Source organism: Tympanuchus pallidicinctus, unplaced genomic scaffold (genome assembly GCF_026119805.1).
Source record: "Tympanuchus pallidicinctus isolate F22 unplaced genomic scaffold, pur_lepc_1.0 scaffold1, whole genome shotgun sequence".
NCBI lineage: Eukaryota > Metazoa > Chordata > Aves > Galliformes > Phasianidae > Tympanuchus > Tympanuchus pallidicinctus.
Window position 1 is genome coordinate 69,351,743 of NW_026294618.1, and position 25,180 is coordinate 69,376,922.

The window sequence follows — 25,180 nt, forward strand, 5'->3', positions numbered from 1 at the left end:
ACAGTAGTTGCTGAGTAACATAATTCAGTGGAATATGAAAATGTTTGCAGCGGCTCATTTAGCAGCACAGGAAATGTTTTGTATGAGGGCAGTACAGTGATTTACATTTGCTTGTAATAATTGGAATTCTTCCTATTTGAATGTTGTTATGTTTCATTTTGATTTAGTTTGGTTTTTTTGTTTGGTTGTTTGTTTTTTCTTCCCATTTGTGATGTGCACACAGCACAGACTAGCAAGTTGGAGGTCTTTGTGGAGGGTGGGATGCATTTCACCAGCTGTAGCTTGTGGTAAGGGTGTCAGTACTCACATAGGTACCTTGGTTGCCCTGCAGATATTTGTACGTTTCTATAGGTACATTTATAAATGTATATAGTATAATATGTAAATACATGTATAATGTATAATATACCTTCGGCCCATGCCTCTCACCGACAGCAGAGGGAGCCCAGAGGACGAGGTCAACCCCACACCAGCCATCAGACTCAGGGTCGCCCCAGTGCTCCCCCTCGGACTGCCTGCTGAGGTGACAGCGACAGCCCCAGCTGGGAGCTGGAGAGATGCTATGAGTATTAGAGGAGTAGGGTGTGTTATTCTTTTCTCAAAACACCAGTTGGTACTGTTTCTGGCCTTGCTCATAGCCATTTCTGTGTATACATGGGGTAGCAGTATGTATGTATGTATATGCATATGTACATATGCATATATGTATGTTTATTCGGGGTAGCAGGTTTGAGCTTAAATGGCTCTCATCCCTCAAGGCTGAGCAAAGAAGGGCCATGCCTTAAACACACTGAAATAGTCCATGTACTGTGTCTGCAGCACCCCTCAGGTCTCATGCCCAGGAGTATGTGAGGGTGCAGGTCTACTTGGCCCTGCTGTGTGCCTGGGCATGAGCCCAGGAGCAGTAATAGATACAAAGGGCACAATAACACCGTTGGATAGAGAAAATTCTCAGCTACAAAACACTATTTTTCAGCATAGTCACCACAATAAGCTGTGCATTTTCACCAGCAATGAACAAGAGCCTGAATTCTGTGCTCATAGATATATGTACCAGTGGAGGTGACCCACTGCCGCCACTGCTGCAACGCACCATCCAGCGCCTCACTGTGCTCACATCTGCTGTTTGGTTTCCATAAACATTCAGCAAGCATTGATCAATGTTACTGGGTGCCATTTTTTCCACATGGAGGAATTCAGTGACACACCTGTGCTTCATCTGCACTGCCATGTCAGACTCCCTTGTGTCAGAATGCCCCTCTGCTGCCATCGGTCACACAGCAACAACATGTAACAGAATATTGCTGGAAAGATTCAACTTCTAGTGAGTTATCACCAACATCCACCTCTGATGTCATGGGCTGACATCATGAAAGAGAAGGTATTACTTTTTGAGCAGCCCTTGTGGTAGCATCGTCACTGAAGCCATTATCTGAGACTATGCAGGTCTCAATTTGGTAGTAATTTGTTTTGTTTTATATCGTGTGTACCTTCTTTATGTGAGTATGTTTACATAAGAAATACCTATTTGTCAGTTCTGAGCATTTTTCAACTTGATTTTGTAGCCTCACCACAATCCAGAGAAGGTGGGCAGGAATTGGGTCACAGGAATCCTGGAAAAGGCTGTTAAGGTGACCAACAGAGACCAGGATGATCTTTTTCTTCTACTTGCTTCTTTCATTTACCTTGACTGTGCTATTTGTCAGTCCACTACTAATACCTACAACAATATTCACAACATCTCTGGAAGTATTAAAGTATGCTTTCAAGATGTTGCAATACCATTCAGTTGAATAGAATAAGAAATTCAAACTTCAAAATCAAACTTTCTCCTACATTTAAAATTCAGAATTTTACATCTGTATTTAAAAAGTAAAGATATTATGCCTTGAATCTGGAATGTAGAAAAGAAGCTGCCTTCATATTCCAGCAATAAAAATAAAATGTTATGAACCATATGCATACAGGCTATCTGTATAAGCTATACACACACACAGAGCTCAGGCTGCACAGCTGTTAATAAATATGTATTTTACATTTAGCCAATAACTGCTGCTCAAGGTTTCTTTCCAGATGCTCAGGGATGAGTTAACATCACTTTGATTACAGAGTAATGCATTCTCCATATCAAAAGCTAGCAAAAGGAACTCCTTTGATAACAAAAGAGGTGGCCAGTGGTGATTAAAACAAGAAAATGTCCTGGGAGATGAGTGAAGCAAGCATCAGACCCTGATCAAAGCACAGATGCTGTAGGCAACGTAAGGTTAGCAGGGAGAAGCAGTGTTTTTTATTAGAAGAACTTGTGGAATTGGAGAAAATGGACAGCTCTTGATGTAAAGGCCTTTCTTCAAGTGTGTCATTTGCTCTAATATAAAGCATTATATCTCTCTCTATCTGTTGCTTCTCTTGCAAACCTCTCCTGAGACAATAGTCTTCCTTTTACAGTAGAAGTAATCTTTCTGACAGACAGGATTGATAATGCACTGTCTAACAGTTTATAGGAATAATTTAAGTTCCAATTATCTCAATACAGAAACGCAGCTCCCAAAGAGAATTTATTTGACTTATTGAGAGAGAGCTCTGTTGAAGAAAGAAGAAATGGAAAGTTGAAAGATGCATTTGTCAAAGCCCAACACTTAGAATACAACAATGGCAAAAGCCTATTTTCCAGCATTAGCCATAGCACAAAGCTGTCTGATGTCTCTCTCACAGTCAGTCTCTGGCTTTGTGCAGTTTGACTGTGGTGACATCAGACTTTTATCTGCATGGCCTGACTATCTGGTTGCCTGAACTAAATAAGATGAAAAAAGCATTTTCTCACTTACTCCTGAGAGCTGCAAGACTGACAAGAAACACAACTGAAAGCATACGGAGAGCCATGAAGAGCCTTGTCCACCTCATGTGAATAGGGCTTCTCAGCATTTCTTCATCTCTCAGCAGCAGCTTCCTCCTGCTTGAGGATTTGTGCCCTTTGTGGGAAAGGGACCTGAGTTGAAGATGAGATCCTGAGCTACTTGTGATACTGGGAAAAGAATGGAGTGGGACAGGGATAGAGAAGGAATGGATTATCTGAGTATTTTTGCAAATGTAGCATTTGATGGAGATAGGCAACAACTTGGAGAAGACCAAGTCCTGAGTTCTTGTTTGGACTATATAGGGATATGACATTAATTGTAGGGTGGGAATTGGTTTGTCCTTAAAATCATTTGGGTGCCTAAGAGAATTCTGGGGTGGGACTGTGCCAGTGGAGGTAAGTAAAAGCCCCAGGATGTCCACGTGTGTGGTTGGTGAGATGTGTGATTGAATCTGCCTCCCCATCAGCAAAGGTGCTGGAGGCTCCTTGGGGGAGGGAGCAAGACAGGGAAAAGTGGGGCTAAATGATAAGACAGGCTGTTATTTTTTATGATACTAACATGAAAAGTTCCATGAAGCATTCTGGTAGAAGGTAAGGCTGACACATGCTCCAGCTGCAGATCTGCCAATTTGCTTCGAAACTGTGAGAAGGTTTTCACCACTTTACTGTGCTGCCAAGCAGGCGGGCAAGCAGGAGTGACAGGGAGCAGCTGACTAATTTCCAAATGTCAGGGTTTGCCTTCGACTCTCTCTCCCCCCTCCCACCCAGCTGCACAGAGGCGGGCTGCCCGCTTGTGACTGCAGTGCCTTGGGCAACAGAGCTGCTCATGTTTTCTGAATGTTGGCTACAGACACTTCACATTGCTCCCTGACATGTACTGAAGTCTTGTCACAAAGTAATCCCTGAGGAATCTGTTTCTCCAGAGACTGCTTTCTCCAATCTATGTAATATTGTGTGAGGAGCTTCTGCAAAGACCTGTGCAAATATCAGCTGTGCTTTGCTTGTCAATGGAGAGCTGAGCTCTTGACACAGATGCTGGGTTTGTGCAGTACCAACATGTACCTACTCACTCATTTTATGGACAGATAAGGTGCATCGTCTACAAGAATCTTCAGACCTACTACACATAGATAGTATAATAACATCTCCAAATGTATTCCTTTTCACAGACAGAAGACACAGCATTTCCCAGAAAAAACAATCTAATAAAGCCTGTCTATCCAATCGTTCCATGTTCCTCCTGACAAACACCCAGTGAACAAAACAGAACTGTGACTTGTCTCTCAAGGCCTGTCTGTTGCATTGGCCTGACCAAAGCATGACACAGAAGATGTCTTCACCGAGTCCACTGTATAGCCACAGCCTATTACCTCCAGGCACATGGTTTGCAGGCCCCAGCCAGCTGTCAGTGACAGAGGTGATTCTTTTGGTCTCATAAGCCAGAGGTCCAGCCAGAAGTATAGATGCAGCTCCCACAGCTCCCTGTCACTCCTGTTTGCCCGCCTGCTTAGCAGCACAGTAAAGTGTTGAAAACCTTCTTCTTCTCACAGTTTCAAAGCAAATTGGCAAATCTGCAGCTGGAGCATGTGTCAGCCTTACCTTTGATTAGAATGCTTCATGGAACTTTTCATGTTAGTATCATAGTGCCAGAGATGTCTGTCAGTCTGTGCCCGGCACAGACTGCTCACAGTGTGAGCCATCACAGGGCTCTGGCAGCTGCATCCTGCCATAGCCTCTGAGGGAACACTCCAGGATGGTGCCAAGGAAGTTATGTAGACTTGGGTAACTATGGGAAATGTATGTGCAAAGATACAAAGAGATGTGAGTGAAAAAAATAAAAGCTCTTCACTATGTATTTTTACTGAAATTTGGGAAGAAATAGGGGAATCAGAGTGCATTCTCTCCTCTGAGTGTTTCAGCATAACTGTTCTTATTTTTCTTTTTTTTTTTTCTTCCCCTTCTTTTGGCTTCTTTCTGTCTTGCTGACCTTATTTAATAATTGTTTTGAGCATCCTATTTTCTCAGCACCAGCAAAGTTTTCATTTTCATTTGGCACATCTTTCTTTCTTACCTCTCTCTCATTATCAGTTGCCACACACCTCACCCTGCTACTGGGGCAATATTCCCTCAACAAGCACTTGACGTTTCCTTGTTCTTCCCCATTTTGTTGCTCCAGCCAAAGCCCCAGTGTTCTTTGAGCACAGCTCCTTCTTCTTTGTAGAATCCTTACCCTCAGAAGAGGTTCTTCTTATCTCTTCTTCACTACTTCTTTTTCAATGCCTTTCTCTCTTTTCCACCACCAACAAAATCAGCACAAAGCTGTCCTTATGTTTTTCATTTTCCAACCCCTCCTGATACTCTCCTCATTGCATTTCCCATAAGGAACCCTGCAAAGATCACAAGACTTGCAGAAACCCCTGCCAAACTGATGAAATATGCATAGGTTCTACCTGCACCGATAGCGATAGCCCCTTAAAGCCTCCCGTGTCTGTTATGAACTCTGATGTTCACATGGCATCCTGCAAAGATGATAAACTGAGCATGGACTCCCACAGAGAAAATAAAAGCCAGAATGGCTCCCCTGGTGCTTCACATTACACCGAGGCTTCACAAAGACAGGGATAAATATATTCAACCTTTGCAAGACAAGCAAATACAGCAAAATGATCCAGAATGACTCATTTAAAGGAGTTTCAGGAGTGCCATGGAAATACACAGCACTGGGTGAAGATGCAAAGACAAGGCAGAACAGGGTAGTATAAAACTTTGGAAACCTCACAGCAAAAACAGAAGGCAGGGAGGAATTAGAGTACAGAAATTCAAAGTTAACCCAGCTGTTGCATATGTAGGCAATCAGAACCAAGGAAGCTTAGAAAGACTGAAGTCTGTCTCGGCACCTTGACACTCTGGGCTCTCTCAGTGCTTGTCCTTAGACTATAAAGTCTCACATCCTCAACCCTCTGCAGTTTTCTTAGTGTTTTGACCCATATTGCAGTCATCTCAAAGTAGGTCTAGCGTAGTTTAAGTTGCAGAGGACATTCATAAGGGAATATCATTGCAGACAAGGCTGTAGTCTTTCTGTAAATCCTAAAATCTTGAAGTAGTTAGCAATTTCCCAGCCACTCGCATAAATAAATTATATGAGAAAAGTGGGATGGAAATGAGTTCAATCCTTGGGTGAAGCTTGAGAAGACAAAGTGGTCAGATACGGCTTCTGTCTTACTAAAGCTGGGACAAGAGAATGGTCTGTCATATTACAGTCCTCAGACAGGTTCTTAGGTGTCATTCATGGCTCTGTCTGAGCAAAGGATGTGAAACAGCCTCAACATCTCCTGCCTTGTAGTGTGAGGCAGTGTGAATGCACAGCACCTACACCCTTCTTCTCTGACTAGCTCACCCAGTCTACAAAGGCACATGATACCACTGCTGACATTCATATATGCAATTTATTTGGCAGGTGAAAACTCCTGTTCAGTCAATGGACTCAGTTTCAATGGTATTTACATGCAGCTTGTTTTCTCCACAGGCCCATTACCACATTGTTCTAATTAGATTTTTCTACTGTTTTTATATAACCATTTGCTTCTCCTCCAGAAACATGATGACAGCTGAACAGAAATTTATTCCAGTATGACTTCAATAGAGTTTTGTTCAGTGATGTGCTTAGCCTGGATTGGTACTGCTTCCTTCCTCTGATATTTATGTTTCGGTTCTGACCAATTAATCAGTTGTGGTGCTAGCTTCTTGATAAATGAACAACAGGAAAAAACAAGGTCTAATCTTCTCTTACAGCTCTGAGCTCCCTACTTCATGAGCATGAAGTATGAAAAGATGTACTAATAGCACTATTTTTAGTCATCTTTGAACCTACGTTGTTCTTGTTTACATTTCACTTGTGTGTTTAATTGAGTGGCTTGTTATTTATTTATCCTTTTTTTTTTTTTTTCACCTAAATACCAGTCAAAATGAAGCAATGCATGGTGACTGGGAAAAAAATAGCATACAAGTAATATTTAAAAGAATGTAGTTGTGCAGTGCTGTAGACTGGGAAGAGAGGAAAAGCCAGAGAGGGATAAAGCTTTCTTCAGGCTTGGCTGGCTCTGTCACCTGAGAGGACAAAATTAAGACAGCAGGACACTGCTGGTCTGCACTTCCACTGCCATCTGAGAAGTGCCCAAGGGGAGTTGCACTTTGCTGGCTCAAGCTATTTGCCTTTCCATCTGCTCAAGTTGATTTAGAGAACTGCATTATGCAACCTGCTATATATTCCCACAGCGCTGATGGTCAAATGGATATGGCAGCACACTTAATGCTTCTGGGAGAAGTTTTGAGGAAAAGGAGGGATTGTTTCAAACCAGTCTGCAGTGTTAAAGATATTGCAGTATGTCAATTAAAAAGAAAAAAAAAAAAAACAAGAAAAAAGAAGAAAAGCTGAAGAAGATTAAAACTGAGAAAGGTTGAGGTGCACTCAGTTGTATCAGCAAGGAGTAATAGCTTGAAAACCAGTCAGGACTGTGCTCAAGACAGATTATGTGCACAGTTGGGAGTCTGGCAGAGTAGCAGTGATGCTATCTATAACGGCAGCCTAGGGCATGGTCACTGCAATCCTTCAGCTCATCTCATATCACTGATACTATGAGTAGGAACACTTGCCGTTTGCAAGTGTCTGCCCTCAGCTAAACAACAACAAACGTTTCAGTGGATACATGTGGAATGTGATAAAACATCTCCACCAACATTTAGTTCAACAAAATCCCTTCTCTTCTTGTTCTCTATTCATGTGACCTGTTATTCAGCTCTCAGCTCTGTTAGGTCAAGGTAAGAGGGCAACATAGCAAACTGATTGAATTACATCTGAAACATAACATTCAGACACTGTAGACATTCAGTTACTTTTTAAGATCAGGGATTAATGGTTGAGGGAATGGTCACACAGTGCTCAGTGTGACCAACTCTGTTCAGCTCCATCTGCCTTTGTTTATTCCAGAGATGAAGAAGGAATCCCAAACACATCAAGGCTGCATGCACATATCTCACACTGATATGTTGCAGGTTTGTGCTGATCCTCAAAAGCTCATTTTTCCCAAGAATGGTCTGAGATATGGCTCAGGAATATGTAGAATTCAGGATGAGATGCTAAAGAGGCCCTGCCTCCCTTAGCAATACAATGGCATTCACTGCTGGGTTAAAAAATCCTCCATGTGTACCAGTTCGTCTCTATGCTGTGTTTATGCACTGTAAACATCTGTAATTCAGATGCTATTGCTGGTACTGTGGTCTATTTGACATTTTCTACCTGTTCTTTTCCAGAAGACCACATGCTACTTGATATACAGCATGTTCACAGCTCAAGTTACTATGACTCTAAGAAAAATAACAATAGTGTATCTGCAACAGCTACACTCAGCCTCTGTAGTGTATTTATAAGTCTGGTTTTGAAAAACTGAGAACATTTGTCCAAACAGACTGAAAGAGAGCAGGTATAGCAGGCTGATATTTCCCCTGCTTTCAGTTACAGTATTTCAATACTTTGGAATGCCTCAGCTGCATAATCCTTCTGAGAGGATTGTTCAGAGGTTGCCCAGCTATTAAACAGCACCAGTTAGAGAATGAGCTATGCCTTGTGCAATCAGCATTTCCGCTGGGCATCCTCAGCCCTGTCCCAAATCACCTGTCCACTCCCTTTCCACACAACACTAAACAACCCTTCTGCCTGCCCCACAGTGAAATGCACCCACATGCAGAGGGCAGAATCAGGACACTGCCTTCATTAAAAGCCTGCATAAGCTTAACTTTGAGGTTGGGGAAAAAATGCATAATGAGCAGAACATGCGTAGGGCCTCTATGGGGAGATTATTCCAGCTCTGCCACCATCTCTTTGCTCCCTCTATAACTGAAGTCAGCGGAGAAGTTGTCACTGGCTTTAACAAGGTTTGGATCAGACTCTGTGTGGCTTGCCTTAGGAATGCCAGAAGTCTCCAAAAATAGTAGCAAAGTCTTGGAAATTATTTTAAATTGCACACTTCTTTCAGTTTTAACTAACTATGGTTATGCTGATGTTTCATCAAATGAATGAGATTCACAAGTGGTTCATTTTCAGAAACAAGTCTAGAACAGACAGAAATGTATTTAATCATTTAATCATAGAATGGCTTAGGTTGGAGGGAACTTCAAAGATCATTTAGTTTCAACCTTCCTAGCATGGAAGTTAGAGTGTGTCCAGATCCCTCTCACTGCTGAGAGTGCTACTTATAACTCAGCTTGGTGTCAGCAGCTAACTTGCTGAGGGTACACTCAATCCTACTGCCAGCGATAAAGATATTGAAAGAGCACAGGTTCCATGATGGACCCATGGGGAACACCACTCATGACTGGCCTTCACTTGGACATAGAGCCATTGACATTCTCCAGCTGCGAAAATCCAATCAATTTTTTATCCAACTAATAGCACACCCTTTAAATCTGTGCCTCCCCAATTTAAAGAAAATGATATAATGTGAGACCATGACAAAGGCCCCACTCAAATGCAGGTCGATGACATCAGTTGCCCATCAGTCGCTCACATCACTCTATCATAGGTGGCCACCAGATTGGCGAGGTACAACATTCTCTTGGTAAAGCTGTGCTGGCTGTCTCAAATCATATGCTCATCCCTCATTTGCCTTAACATCTCTTCCAGGAGGATCTGCTCCATGATCTTTCCAGGCACAGAGGTGAGGCTCACTGGCCTGTAGTTCCCTGGGTCTTTCTTTCTTTCTTGAATATGAGAGTAATGTTTCAATTTTCTAGTCACCAAAGACTTTGCCTGGCAGCCACAACTTTTCAAATGTGATGGAGGGCTGTTCTGCAACCAATTCAGCTAATTCCTTTAGAAATTTAAGTTATGAAATTATTAAAAAATCATGGTATTTAGAAGTTATTACGTGTTTTTCTTCTGATCTGTAACAGTTCACCAAAGTTATATAAAATTATCATCTGATCTCCCTTGCTGTCTCAAAGCAGTATGACAGCAAAGAATGATTCAGCAAGAACAGAGATTGTAAATATAAACAACTTCATCAAAGGAGCAAGTGCCTCAGGATGCACATAGCTGCTCTCACAGCACTGACAGAATAATGCTAATTCTATTCTGAACACTTTCATAACTTTTGAAACATAAAAGAGCTAGATCTTCCTATTTTTTGCTTACAGTTGAAAATTGGCAAAAATTATGAGGTATATTAAAGTTATTTCAGGTCACTGGTATTCCAAAAAGTTCTGGAAACTCGTAATTAAAAATCAATTGTACTCCAAAAAGTGACCACATAAAAATGAAATGGTGAAATCAAAGCATGTATGCCCTGCATTCCACACCGTATTTCTCACATTGTAGTGATTTTGTGGCCTTGTAAAATTATGTTGTTTGTATTCTGTCACAGGATAGAAAGAAACTGAGAAAGAAAGGTCGGTGGGAAGGCACATTTCTCCTTTTGCCTCTCAGACCTGTGAACTCAAGAGCTGTAAAAGATTTTCAGCACGTCTGCCTCATTAGTGCTCTTTTGTGATATAAAAACCATGCTTCATTGTTGAGCCCTAAAATGAAATTTTAAAATGAATTTCTCTCTAAAACAATAATACATCAGTACAAAGTTACTAGCTACTGATGCAGAAATAAATAAACATGAAATCTATGAAGCCATGAACCTGCTCAATGTCTCCTCATCAGAAACTTGTTTTTATGGCAGGAGCTGTCATTGATAGCAATCGTGTTTTTGATGATTCCTATTCATGCAATATCTGTAGGCTTCAGTCTTCCTTGGCCAATTTAGCAAAGAAAGACAAAGACTCTTTAAGTCCATATCTGCCCTGACAGAATTATTCGTATTTTGCCAGTCTTGCCAAAATACTTCAAAAATCTATGCTCCTGCCTTCTAACTTGTTTGTACACCTGTTTGCTCCTGCCAGTGACTAATCAGTGCTGCAGTGATTGGCTTGATCTGATTGCATTTCCAGCACAGACGTCTGGTTTCCACAGCTTCCCTCCTTTGTATATGTTTGTTATCACATTTCCTTCTGGAGAGGTTTTTATCTTTTGTTATGTTCTAGTTTTTTGTTTCCTTTTGCAACCTTAACATATACAGTGGATGTTTTTTTATTTTATTTTTTTATTTTATTTTTTAAGGCTCTGTGAGATGTTCAGATAGCACCTTGTTGTAACGTAAGAAGGAAATTATTGAATTATCATGTGGTTTGATCCTGCTGCACATTGGGTTGTCTCCAACAACAGCACAGCTGCCTGAGGTATCAGCAAGAATGACTGCACTCCAAAACATCTCACCAACTCTGCCTGTTGCCACTACTGTTCTTCCCCAGTGTTTCTGACAAGGAAGGACAACTCTGAGAAGCAAAGGAAGCCAGAAGAGTTCACAAGGGTGAAATTATCTAAGCCCCTGGAAGCCTCAGCACTGTGGATGTTTGTAGACAGGAACATGTCTGGGACAGTGACACCTGCCTGCACTCAATAAACCAAGAAGGGTTGTGCTGTGGAGCACGAGAGCTCCTTCCTGGTGCATTCAGATGAAGTTGTTGGATAGAGTCAGAGAAGCAGCCAGTCCGTTGGAAGGGCCTGAGAGGCACACTTTGAATAGCAAAAGGGGGGGAAAAAGAGAGGTGAATTGGTTTTGAAATGTGAACTGCTTTGATGGCATTTCTCTGACAGGTTTGCCTCAGGTAAAAATCTGGTATCACAGGTACTTAAGCCAGGAAGCTATTTCCAAGCTTTATGTTTGCTGTATGGAATATACTTCAGTTTAAAATCCTGGTTGTATTTTAGAGTTATACCTTTACCTATAACATTATAAAAGCCAATTTCCTATACTAAATAAGGCTCAGCCTTGTTGCCACATAGCGGAGTGCTGCAAAAAGCAATGATCACAGCTCAGCCAGAGGAACATCTGCCTCTGAGTCAGTAATTGCTCAGTGCCCTGCATTGAATTGAGGGGTCACCAGGCTGCTGAATGTGCTGTTCCTGTATGAAGTATGAAACAAAAATTCTAATCGCTTGTTGGCCATTAAATAACCAGATGACATTTTTCATCAGAGACTCACAATAGCCTTGCTCCTCTAACTGTGCCAGATAATTACATTCTATCTACCTAAATGAACTTTCAATTACAAAGAGTACTTTTCTCCTTTAAACTACTTACAAAGAATGCTGTGCACTGCTAAGTTATTGCCCTCATCCTGCCTCGGAGGTGGCTCAATTTCAGTAATAGTTACAATGCCCCGGGTGCACAGAAGGACACTTGAGGATACATGCAGACTTCAGCCCGTCCACCACTCAGCAGCAGGGTTTTGTTCTGGGCTGTGTGCTTCAGCCTCGCCAGCTCCATGCAGCCTGAGCTGCCGGGAGGATGAGCTGCCATCAGCTCCTCACTCTCCCTTCTGAGGCCTGCACACAGCCGGCGGCTGTAGCCTAGTGCAGGCCTGATGTGCCACGTGACAGCAGGATTAGGCCTACCTTAACTGGAGGAGATGATTACATTTTTTTATTGTGGTTTCAGTTATGCGTTTTGTTATTCAGCACAAATCTGTCTAACTGCATCTGTGGAAGAGGAAGGTCATTTTTCAGGAGCACAGTTACATCTCACTATAAAATCACACCTCTTTATGAGCAAGTGTAATACCCATTCACAGCTAAAGAGAAAAAATTATCTTCTGAACAGTGCAATCTGCATCTCTCTTATGGAAATGTGCTGTCTACCAGATTTTTGTGTTTCGAAGAATGAAGAACAAATAAGCAAGAGATATGATCTCTTTATTAACATTAGTTGAACATGATAGTTAACTCCATGTTTGCTTATACCTGAACATTTTGAATTCTTTTGAAAAAAAAAACATTGGTTACTACTCCCCACTCAAAAATGCAGATAAGACAATGGGAATCTGCAGTATTCTGCAATCTGTAAACCCCAATCATTCTTGCTACTTCTGCACATCAGCAGCACTTCATTTCTGCCCTGCAATTTTGCCCTAGTATTTAGGCCATCCGCTGCTTTTACCTCAGATGACCTTGGCACAGCTTAAACAGCATCCACCAGGTTTGACCCCAAAGCAGATCTCACTTGAAGGAAAGAGTCTGCTCAGTGTCACTGGGATAATAGGACAAATACCTTTAAAGCCTGTAGCTCTGATCCCTTGGCTATCTACTTTTGGTAATCAGATTCCGGAAAGCTGTTACTGTAAGTTGTGTCTGTATGCTTGGAGAAAGCAATCTTTTGTAGCGGGGCTAACAGACTGAATGCACAGCAGAGTAGCAATAAGGGCCCCCTCAAGCCATCATTTTGAAGAGGCAAATGATTTAGCCCAAAGCTTATCAGAACTACACTGAGCTCAAAGAAAGTAGGTGGGGGAGAATAAAAATGCACTTTGAAATCCTTAGTTTCTTTTATATTTTTGACACAGAAGGAGACTAAGGGAAGATGTTCAGCACCATTGAGAGCCGTGGACACGAGGCCAGATTATGACATAACTATCCCATAAAACTCTGTTGTGATCTTTCACTGCCATGAATTTTCAAATAGCACTGCAGTAATTAATTCCTACAACACACCATTGTTTCTCATTTCATTTTGGATTTGCTTTAAACATCCATATGAAATACTCTCTTTGCTAACTGCATCAGAAATTCTGAGGATGAGGATGTGGAAACAGTATGAAGCTGGTGTAGCCTAAGAGACAAATCTTTTCTGCTAGAATTAATGCAGTTGGAAAGAATTCATGAGACTGGAGAGGTAAGAAGAAAAGACTGACGCTGTTACATCTAATTTAATAAAGTGAGGGGACAGAGCGAGGAGATTTTAAAACCAATGTTGCAGAGCACAGAGTGATGTACTGTGGAGAAGATTGATAGTATGAGCCAAGGTTAAGCAGAAACATGAACAAGACAAACTTCAACACTACCATGAAAATAAAATGGTGGTTATCTTAATTCCCATCAATATCACTATCAGATCAAGTCTTTCTTTATCCTGAGCATGATCCTTACATAATCCTAAACCAGAATTTCTGCTATAAAAGAATGGAATTTGATTATTTTTCTTTCCACAACACAATCCCATAGCATTTGGTAATGGATTACAATGTAAAAAAAAATCCTTGAGACAGAGGAATTACTCGTAGTGATTGCAGAAATGCAACTGGTTGTTTGCCACCATGCTCTTCAGATTTCAGTACTGCTTATCACTGCTTTCTACAGTGCATAAATTATTTAAGAAATCTGTATAATCTTCATTGTGAAAAGGAGAGAGGGAACAGAGCTCAGGATAGATTAGCTGCCATTTAGTGAGGCACTGGAACAAGTTGCCCAGAGAGGTGGTGGATGCCCTATACCTGGAAACATTCAAGGACAGGCTGGGCAGGGCTCTGAGCAACCTGACCTAGCTGCAGATGTCCCTGTTCTCTGCAGAGCATTTGAACTAGGAGACTTTTAAAGTTCTCTTCAAACTCAAATGATTACATGATTCTATGATACATGAACAAAAAGGAAAAACTTATCTACATGAACATTACTGCTGACTGGAATATGCCTTCATTGGAGAAGTTGTTATTCATACACACATTTCTACGTACCAGTCACTTCATTTAGCTTCTCTGATTCTTCTTGGGACTCCTGACAATTTTATTTAAAAACCCTTTTTGATCTGGTCTGATGGTGCCTAAGAGTTGAATGATCATTGGCTGAAAATTGGTTGGATTTGGAGTCATGTATTGTGCACCAGTTATGCCAGAATCTTCTGAATTCCCCTTACCCAGAAAGCCACATTTTACAGCATTCTTGGAGCATCACAGAACAGCATGATCTCTCTTCCTCCACATTAGTGATGAAAACCAGATGCCTCATGAAAAATAGAATACTTTCAGACATTCTGACTTCAAGAGGAAATGGAAGAGTGTACCATGTGCCACTAATTGTTAATTTGTCTTCCATACACCTAATTGTGATATTAGGATCCTGACCTGTTATTTGCAAGCAGCCATGTCTGTGAGTTGACCTAACGAGAAACATCTTGCAAACACAAATAGTTCTAGAAAACGCCGATGGCAGTGACAGATGAGCTCCAGTTCATCTTGTCTGGCAAGTTTTAGATATCCCTGCAGCAGAGTGGACAAAATGTGATGTTAGCCACACCACTGCAAAGTCTGGTGTCTTACTTCAAATCACTAACCAAGTTGCCTTTGAGAAAAGGTGCTGCTCTGCACAGGGCAGCTTGAAGTCGAGGCTCATGCCCTTCTGCCAGCTCTGTTGGCTGGCTGAACATTCAACTAGAGGTACTGATGGGAGGTTTCTACACATTAAACTGTTGCAGAAAGCTTTCTGTTTTAAGGAAAATTACCCCTAAGTAGACACTTAGAATTGAGTAGACATTTTTTACCATGACCTACCTTTTGCTCTCTGAGTCTTGGCTCCCTATCTACAGTATGGAGGATACCATCTTCTATCACAGGGGAATCATAAAGAATTCACTAACATTTGTAGTTATTACAGGGAATAGCAACACAGAAAAGACTGTTTTCATTTTTCAGTTCAATATACTCAGTAATGAATACAGATCATCACATTTGGAAAGAGGAGCATTAGTAAATGAGGCGTGAATGATACTTAGTTGTTGTGTACTGTAATGAATGAGGAAAGGGAAAAAAATCACATAAGTATATGTAATATAAAATACACAGTAATGAATTTGCATAAGGAAATGGCACCCCTACTGTAGCACTTCCTAATTCTTTATGAGGTAAACTACATGTATTCGTAAGATGTTCTCATTTTTTAAGGAAGTGTCTGTAACAAATGACAGCTGAGTAACACATTTCTGTAGCTCAGCCCTGGGAAACAACAAAGTCTGGGAAAGACATACAACACAAGAAAGTTTGTTACACAAAACAGCAAAAAAACATAACTGCAAAAGAGTCCAGCTGCCATTATCACCAACATTCAAACCTAATACCCTAAAAACAGCTAAAGGTCAGCTAAAAGTCACCATGATGAAGCTGATGGTGGAAAAATGAGGAGAAAGTAAGTGGTCTAAGACCACCATAAGCCCCTACTCATTCCCGGAAAGATATTAGCACATATTAATGAGCTCTTGGAAAAGAGTGAATATATATGCCAATGTATACCTGAACTGCTTAAATGCAGAACCTGTCAAGTTGGCTGGTGTGTATCAAGAGGAAGAAAGGAATGCAGCTTTCTAACACCGCATTGGGGTTAGGGAGTTTTCTTCCTGGATTTTGGATGACAGGTGAGAAAAGATGCACTAATAATTCAATGGGGTCAGGCAAGCTGAAAAAACAATGATGATACACTAGTCTGGGTGAAATAAGCATGCCCATAAGCTTTCCCAAGCAGCTGTCATTTGGGAAAAAAAAAAAAAAAAAAAAAGAATGGGAGGAGAGCTAGGAAGAAAAGCAAACAAATGAACACTGTTTGCTTATAATAAGCAAAAAGATAGCGGGGGGCAAACTGAATCAGTATTTTTTGCTGTCAGACACTCTTGGCCCTGAAAGACAAGGGTTTTCTTGATATTTTAAATCTACAGAAGGAATGGTTTGAAATGCATTTAGTGTTATAAAAGCTAATAACACTACTTAATTTCTCACATTTAATCTCAGCAGAAGTCAGATCTCTAGAAATGGAAAAAAAAAAAATCTTCTTGACTCTAATTTACAAAGCATTGAGATGCAGAGCATATCATCTTACGTACCAATCCCTGTAGTAGTGAGTAGATACAAATAAAGAGTGGGGAAAGGTTCCTCAGATGTAAGCTGGTTTAAGATAATTGCCAGCGAGTCTGATGAGACTGAAATCACGAAAAAGCCACGCGAAGGCTGTAAACAAAGCCAGAAACGACGCGAAGCCCTAACTCTAATGTTAAAAACCACCGTATCTCGTTACTTCTCCAACAGAAACCTGCACAAACCAACCGAGGTTGCGGCGATAGGACCCCACCTCTAGCCATCTGCTCCGAAACACCCACTTACGCAACGGCAAAGATAATAATGGGAAACAAAGGGCGCACAGCCCGCGCTCGCAACTGGCACACGACCGCTGCGTGCGAGGGCGGGCGGCGGGCAGGCAAGCGGCAGGCGGGCGGCGCAGGGCCATCCCTCCCGGGCAAGGCCCGGCCCCGCCGCAGACAAAGCCCGGGGCCCGGCGCGAGCACCTGCGCTCCGCCCGCCCCCGCCCCGCCCCGCGGCCCCTCCGCAGCCCCGCGCGGCGCCCCGCTCCCCTCCGCGGCCCGTAGGCGGGGCGGGCTCCGGGCGGCGCCTCCCGCAGCGCGGCCGACGCGGCTCTTTCCGACGCTCGCCGCCGCCGCAGCATGAGCGGGCCGGGGCTGCTGGGGCCCGGCGGCGGCTCGGGGCTGCCGCCGCTGCCCAAGAGCTTGAGCGGGCTGCTCAACTCCTCCTCCTCCGGCGGCGGCGGCCAGGGCGGGCGCTGGCGGGACCTGGAGCGGCTCTACGCGCAGAAGTCCCGCATCCAGGACGAGCTGAGCGGCGGCGGCCGGGGGTCGCCGCGGCCCCCCAAGCCTCCCAACCTGGACGCGGCGCTGGCTCTGCTCCGCAAGGAGATGGTGAGCGGCGATGGGACGCGGGGAGGCCGGCCGCGCGGACGGCGGCGCGTAGCCCCCGGGGCGAGGCGGGCGGGGACGGCGGACGTGGCGGGCGGGACTCGGCGCGGCGGGGGGTGCCGCCGCTCAGCGGCAGGGCGGAAGGGCGCACCGGGAGGTGCGGAGCCGCCGAGCGGAGGGCGAAGCCAGCGGCCTTTGTATGGCGGCTATAGGGCCCGCGGGGAGGTGGGCGCGGGCCGCGGGCTGGGGCGGCCCCAAGGAACTCGGCGGCTGCAGCCTGGGCTCGGGGCGGTCGTTCGGAGAAATGCCGTGGGCCCTTCGGTAAAAATACCACGGGGAGCTGAAGGGCGCAGTGGTTATTTTCCACGCTCTCAGAATGCGGAGCTGCTCAATGAACGCCTTGTTCGGTGACAGCCGTCTGAACGTGCCACCCATCTCGGAACGCTGTCCTCTAAAAGAAAAATGAGCACTGATTCATTTAGCTCGGGTGAAGGACGCTTGGGTGCAACTTTCCTCAAGACCTTGTTTTGGTTCTGTACCGCAGCGTTATTAGCACAGCTCCTCGGGGCGGTCTGGCACACCTTTGCGTTCAGCACCCGTGTGGGTGTTGGTGTTCTGCTGATGCCAGATGCGCTCCCAATGACTAATGAACCACTTCAGCGTTACACGCTTCGTGTTCTGAAACAATGTTGCTGCAAACCTGCCCGTCCTAAGGCTTCTTCTACCATGGTGGGAAGGTATTGGAACTAAAAAAAACTGTTGAAAGACCCTTCTGCGGCTTTAAGAGGAATGCACAGTGTGGTGAACGCTTAGTCTGTCACAACTACTTCAGCAAATAATTCCAATACTCAAAATGGCCTTATATCCTCATTTTGCCCCAAAGGATGGGAAGCACAAGTGCCCATCCACTGCAGGGATTTTCTTTTATGGTAGTGTAAAGGGACCCGAGGATATGAACTTTGTTGTCTTTATCTTTTCTGGAAAAGCAAAGCTAGATCCTATAAAAATCTTATTTACTTTTCCTAATGGGAAATCAAATGAGATGCTTGTTAAAGTCATTTGGCACTGGAATTCCCCTTTGATAATCTGTTATCCTTGATGCTGATTTGATTATTTTTTTTTTTTCCTTCAGAAGTGTTTTATCACAAGCATACCAAAGACTTTGAAGCAACAGTCCCCTGAGTTCCAGGTGTGCTCCTCTGTAGCCTGTGCAAACTGACTGTACCCTCACATACTGATAGCTGCCTTTCATCATGGGGATAATAGCGCATTGTTATCTGTTTTGAACATTCTTCCTTTCACCAATCAAAGATAACATTACAGCTGAGCAGTGAGCTCACTTCAGAGTTTCAGTAGTGAATGAGGAAGCATCTTTCCCTGCAAGATGTTCTGCACTGGCTTTTTGATGAGGAGAGTGGTGAACTTAGATGCTAGCTGAGGAAGGGCATCACGGAAAAATTCATCTCAGAACTTTGATCTTGAAGAGAAATGTTGATAGCTTGGGGGTGCACAGTATGTAAGCCTCGTAGGTGCTATGAGAGGAATCTCTAGAGTCAAATGTAGATGAGTTGGGATTAAGAACATTATGCTTCTGCTAGCAAGCTTGGATGTTTATTCAGGCTTTTGATACAGTCAGAATCATACTTGAAGGTTGTGAAGAGCTAGAGGCTGTAGTTTTCTCAATAGATCTGCTGTTCTTGTTTGATTGACACTGGTGACAGCTACAGACATATTACATATAACTAGTTGGTGCTAGGACTTGCTAAACTGATTCTGCTGATCAGTGTCTAGCTTGGAGATTACAGCTAAGTGCAGAACAGACTGTCACTCAATGCACTAAAGTGCTGCACTGAGCAGAGACAGGAAAGCTGTTGCAAATTTTTGTGCGCTCCTTTGAAGACAAAGATCTCTCATCTGGAATCTCTTCTGTCTCCATACCGAATTTTCCTGCTCAGTTCATTCCCTGTTCTCCTAATCACTCTGAATAATTCTTCACCAGTCTTGTCTTTCAGACAGTTAGTGCTGATGCAAGATTCCCTAATCTTTCTCATGTTTACATGTAACAGTATTAAGTCTAGCTTCACAGAATTCTTTCTTACTTGAGATGAGCAGTTTGTTTAGATGGAACAAGCCAAACTTCATTAGCTGCCAGCCATAAAGGCTGATCTTCAGACTTTATTCTTGGGCAGGTAAACATTCATTAGCTTAATGTGTCTGATGAAATTACCTCAAGTATGACTTAAGTAGAATGGGTCTGGATATGGTGCATATACTTACTTTTGTTTGCCTCTGTGCAGCCCTTTTGGTCCAATTGCTGATCTCCTGTCACAGAATACTTGAAGGCTAGCAGGCACTCTTCAGTGAATTCTGCTTGCTTGGTTTGCTGCGGAGTGTTCACTCTGCAGCAAAGAGAAAGCAGTTGTCTTCAGTAAATAGAAAATAAGTTGAGGAAGAAGAGCAGCAGAAGCTCTGAGGGTACTGAAAGGCACATCTGTAATCTGCTGGGAACTCAGTATAACGTTTCATACTTCATCCTGTCTCTGCCTAAGAGGCAGAAGTATTGATATCCTGGTCTGTAGGAGGCATGATCATGTCTCTGCTTCTTGACCTGACTAGGTAATAGAGCTTGGCTCTGAAAGACACTGTATCTTGTTTTTCTATGGTGGAGTGATGTGCCCTGTGATGCTTGTTTTTCCTCCTCCCATCTTTAGATAAAGGAGCTCTTAGGGTAGGGCAGGCCAGGAGGGACCTCAGGAATGCCAAAGAAAGATCTTCGTCTAACTTCTTGTGGTTTGCTTGTGTGCTGAATGCACCAGTTCTTAGAGTTTCAATATGTAAGGAAAAGTTTTTGAGGTAGGAGTTCTCATTCTGTGTAAAATACAACCTTCCCTCCCCCCCATTTTCAAATGTGAATTACAGCAGAACCTGCTGAAAGACTGAAGCTTGCTAGGTATAGCCAGTCAGCTTAACACTAAAAATCAGGCATAATAGGTACTTAAAAAGGTTACATTGGGCAGAAGCTTTAATTTACTGTAAGAGAAAACTCAGATTTAATGTGATCTCACCTGGATAGGTGGCAACGTCAAAGAAATTCTTCATTTTGTTACCACAGAGGGAAACCACTTCAAGCTAAATGACCAGCTTCATTTAGTGTTCAATGTAAGTTACCCATTTTTGTGCCTGAAATAAAGATGTAGGCTACAGGGTAACTTCAGTGTTGTTCCAAGTCTTTAACTAGACTTGGACCTAATATCTTAGGAGTTTAGAGGTCCCGAAATACTAAGGTCTTGACGACAAATCAGGCCAATGCATGTAAAACTCCAGGACTACCAAAAGGAATCTTGAGTAGCATGTAAAAATGTTTGAAGGTTTGCAGACTGTAATGCACGCCCTTATCTCATTCAGCTTTAGTTTTGCTGCCTTCAGGTGGCATGTGGTATTGTGTCAGATGTGGTTAGCTGTGTAAAGGCAGAGAAGCCAGCTGCCTGTGTATGTCAATATAGAACAGAAAACTGAGCAGAGATACTCAGCCATGAAGCGAAAAACCAGTCAGAGCTGCACTTGCACTTTTTTTTTATTTGGGCAGTTCTAATCAAGACGAGATCTGTGAAAGACATGCAGTGATATCAGAAAAGTATGCCTTCTACATTGTTGCCTGTGAAAGCATTATGTTGCAAATAAAATCACACTTGTAATATTATTATTTTGATTTCTCTTCCACTCCTTCCCCATCAGGTTGGCCTTCGGCAGCTAGATATGTCACTTCTGTGTCAGCTGTACTCCCTGTATGAATCCATTCAAGAATATAAAGGTGCCTGCCAAGCTGACTCTAACGCAGACTGCACGTATGCTCTGGAAAATGGCTTTTTTGATGAAGAGGAGGAATATTTCTAGAAATAAGAAGGCTGGTTTAATTCTTTGGTCCTACTCCCGCTGCGTACACTAAGTCACTAAGAATGACTGGAATCTCTGCAGATGGATCTCTTCTTGAGGAGGAGCACCCAGCTATCCTAACTTGCATTCAATTCACTTACTCTAACATGCTGTCAGCACAAGTTACTCATGCAAATACCACTTGACGAAAGTGCTGTACTGTAACTTCTAGAGAGTCCTCAAACATGTTTGACAAGGGTTTTCAATGTAATTTGCAAGGTGGGTGTTTTCAGCTTACAAACACTGATAGCTTATAACTGGAATTTTAATCATAGAAGACAGTAATGACTTCCTGATCTGTAGTAACTCCTTGGGGTGGGGGAAGCCTCCGCTGTGGCGTAAATAGCTATAGGTGATTTTGTTTTGAAACAGTATTGATAAATGCAGTTTGAAGAGGCATCTGGATGCACGCACATCCTCAGCTCTACTAAGCTAGTTCTGCTCTTATCAGCTGCATCCAGTTTTGTACTGGGTGGATTGTTTACACAGTTTAATTTTTTTTTCTTAAGCTAATTTTGACTTCCTTACACCCAGCTTACAAGCTGTACATGTGATACTGAATGCTATCAGCAGTTTTTTTCTGTTGATCTAATTCACTTTCTTGGTACTGCCATTTGGCATTAACTTTTATACAGTTGTCTGGATTTCTTGCAAAACAGTTCTTTGACCTGCTAAACTCTGTTCTGAAATGGTTTGCTTAGCTTTTACTGTACTGTGGAGTAAAAGCAGAGAATCAAACGTAGTCTGTCTGCCACTGTGTGGCTTGGAATAACGTGAACTCTTGTGCAAGTGTTCTGGATCATATGAAGGAGACCTCTCATATGACAAAATGGGACAAATTGCAATATTTTGTATTGGGTGAACTTTGTTTCTGTAAGGTAGATTACAGCTCTTTTTAAAAACACAAAATAAATATTTTGAGCACATACTTTGCATACGTTAAAACTTTTTATACTGACTTGCTCTTTGAAGTATAACTTATTTTTGTTTTCAGAACTTAAAGCACTCAATTTTCTTTTTAAAATTTCATAGCATGTACCTGTAACACTTAATTAGTGTGGAATACATGAGTTGCCAACTATCTTGCTCTTCCCTCATTTCTGTTTTAAGTAAAAACCAGCTCAAAACATGATTTTCATTTAACTTTCATTTTAAAAATGCTGTAAATCACAGTGCCTGACTCATGACACAAGCTAATAATAAGGGCTTAAAGCTCAAGGGGTTTTTGCATGGTTTACGTCTGGCATGCATACAGTTTACAGAATGAATTCAAAATCAATTTCTGGAGTAGCTATTCTCTTAGTTTTTTAGCAAATGCTAGGATGTTGCAGTGATAAAAGCAAGGAGACCTTCAGGGTGGAGTTTTTGTGCATTCTCTCTAAAACTGGTTTATTTCAGTGGAACTTAATGGCCACAAGAGTAAAGACTGTGCTGTAATTGTGTATGTGTTTAAGCTCTTTAACTAGTCTGTGAAAATTGCTGGAATTCTTTTTGTTAATTCTGGTCTAATTACTTCTCTCACACAAAACTAAAATAAATAAGTCAGATGCAAATAATCCAAATGGCTACATCTGTATTTAAACTGTTATGTGCATGTATGCGTTGTGTATATGTACACGCATACGTGTGCATGCAACTTGATGCTTTGACCTAGGAATGTATCAGCTTTGAATATAATTTGCTGTGCTTTTGGTATTTATATGAGGCTTTTTCTAGTCTGTTGAAATACTGCTATTTTCTTGCTTTTTCTTGAAAAATAAAAAGCACGGTGTTTAGCAGAGCTTCTTCGTGTTTGTGTGTGTTAATTTGTCATTTCAATACATCCAGCACCCCAGAAGATTTCTTTGAATTAAGCATAGAAAATCCTGCCTCTGCAGGAATCAAATGTTGTTTTATAGATGCTTATGCAGCCCCAATGGTGAGAACAGACTTAAGCAAAATTCGTAAAGTTTTCTCTTAAATGAAGCTTAAAGTTAGCAATGGAAATCATTTGTGCTTTTTAATGCAGCATGTTTGTGAGCTAGGAAATGTGGCATGTACCAAGAGAAACGTAAATGTCTCAAGGAATTACTCCACAATGCTGTTTGTACTGGAAGAAGGATGGACTATTAGGACTTGCTAAGGTTTTTAGAACTGTGTCCCTTTCAAGACCACCTTGCATAGGAGGGAAGTTGTGGTCCTTATTCCTAAGTCAGATTTAAACCCAGTGATGGCTGGCTGGCTAGTGAGAAGTTTTTTAAAAAAATAATAAATTTAAGTCAATAAACAGTTGTTCCAGAAGCATAGTTCCATGTCTGTTGTTTCAGTTACTGAGTTGTCTCTTCACCACATTCTAACAACATGAGGTAGGGAGATTCTTTCAAAACAGAGATACCTGGTGGGAAAGTATAGCTTAAATACTGAGTAAGTTGACTTTGAGTAATTGTTACATGCAGCTTCAAGTCAGAGTTTGGTTATATGCATGATCAAACAAGCTGTGTTACTACACAAGCCTGCTGCTTTCAGTCCAAGCCACATAACAATGCTTTTTCCCACTTTTCTTCCATAGCCCCAGTTTACACGTATACATTTTCTTCTTACTCTCCAGTTTGGCCAGCAGGTCCTGGTTCAGCCATGCTGGTCTCTTGCCTTTTTTCCCAATTTCTTGCATCTAGGGATATAGAGTTCTTGTGCCTTAAGGACAGCTTCCTTAAAGATCTGCTGGCTCTGCTCTGCTCCCTTGTCCTTGAAGACAGATTCCCAGGGGGTTTTGTTGACTGACTCCCTGAAGAGCTGGGAGTTGGCTTTCCTAAAAATAAGCTTTCTGATTTTGTTCTTTGTCTGCCTGTCCAGTATCCCTCAAGAGCGTGAATTCCACCACTGCATGGTCACTACAGTGCAGGCAGCTTCCAATCCTGCTGTCATCAATCAGTTCACTCATGCTGGTGAGCAACAAGTCCAGCATTGCATTGGTCTCCCCTGGAGGAGTTGTCTATTACTGGGCTCAGAAAGTTGTCCTCAGTACATTCCAGGAGCCTCCTGGATTGCCTATTTTACTATAATTTCTCTGTGTGCTAGCAAGAATGAATAAAACTGGAAACAACACAACTGATTTCACTTTGTTTTCTGTAAAGACTAGAGGCTTTTCAGCAGTTTTCTCCAGAAAAGAGTCCAAGGTTAGCATACTACTGCAGTCATAAAATGGGGAGGGCAGCTAGTTAAAACAATGAAAATGAATTACGTGTCAGTAAGTACATATTACAGGATCCTTGACTGACTCACTTTCACAGCATCTCCCTTAAAGTAAAGTGAATGAGTGTTAATGTTTAGTCAGCTACACAGTCACTGAATCTGCAATGTACAGTGAACTCTAAAGATGACTAAGAACGTACCTCTTGCATCTTCAGTCTCCCTCCTTTGTCACAGCTGTGTATCTCACCATGACATGGCAAATGCATGCTCTCCCACCAGTCCTAGCTGTGCTGGATGCAGGCATACCTGGTGATAATCAGAGAATTGGTTGGAAAGATTGGAAAAGGTTGGAAAAGACCTCCAGGATCATCTAGTCGAACCGTTCATCTATTGCCAATATTTCCCCACTAAACCATGTCATTACTACGGAAAGCAGACAGGAGCTGTGTGGTAGATGGGAGCCCTCAGCCAAAGGAAAGCTTCACAGATACTTCCAAAAATGTGATAAAAGACTTTTTCATCCTATTCAGACACAGGGTATATTACCAAGTGATAGCATGCAACTCCTAGGCCACACAGTCAGCTTAGCCCATGCTAGTTTGGAGAAGGCTGGCAA

At 42.4% G+C, this 25,180-nt stretch overlaps 1 protein-coding gene across 1 annotated transcript; it reads left to right on the plus strand.

The window, feature by feature from the left end:
- The first annotated feature begins 17,152 nt into the window (after positions 1-17,152).
- On the plus strand, positions 17,153-23,173 carry FAM89A (family with sequence similarity 89 member A). The gene is made up of 2 exons (XM_052695216.1): positions 17,153-17,463; positions 21,196-23,173. Exons 1-2 carry the CDS (start codon positions 17,212-17,214, stop codon positions 21,352-21,354), a joined length of 411 nt encoding a protein of 136 aa, XP_052551176.1. The 5' UTR covers positions 17,153-17,211; the 3' UTR covers positions 21,355-23,173.
- The last annotated feature ends 2,007 nt before the right edge of the window (positions 23,174-25,180 follow it).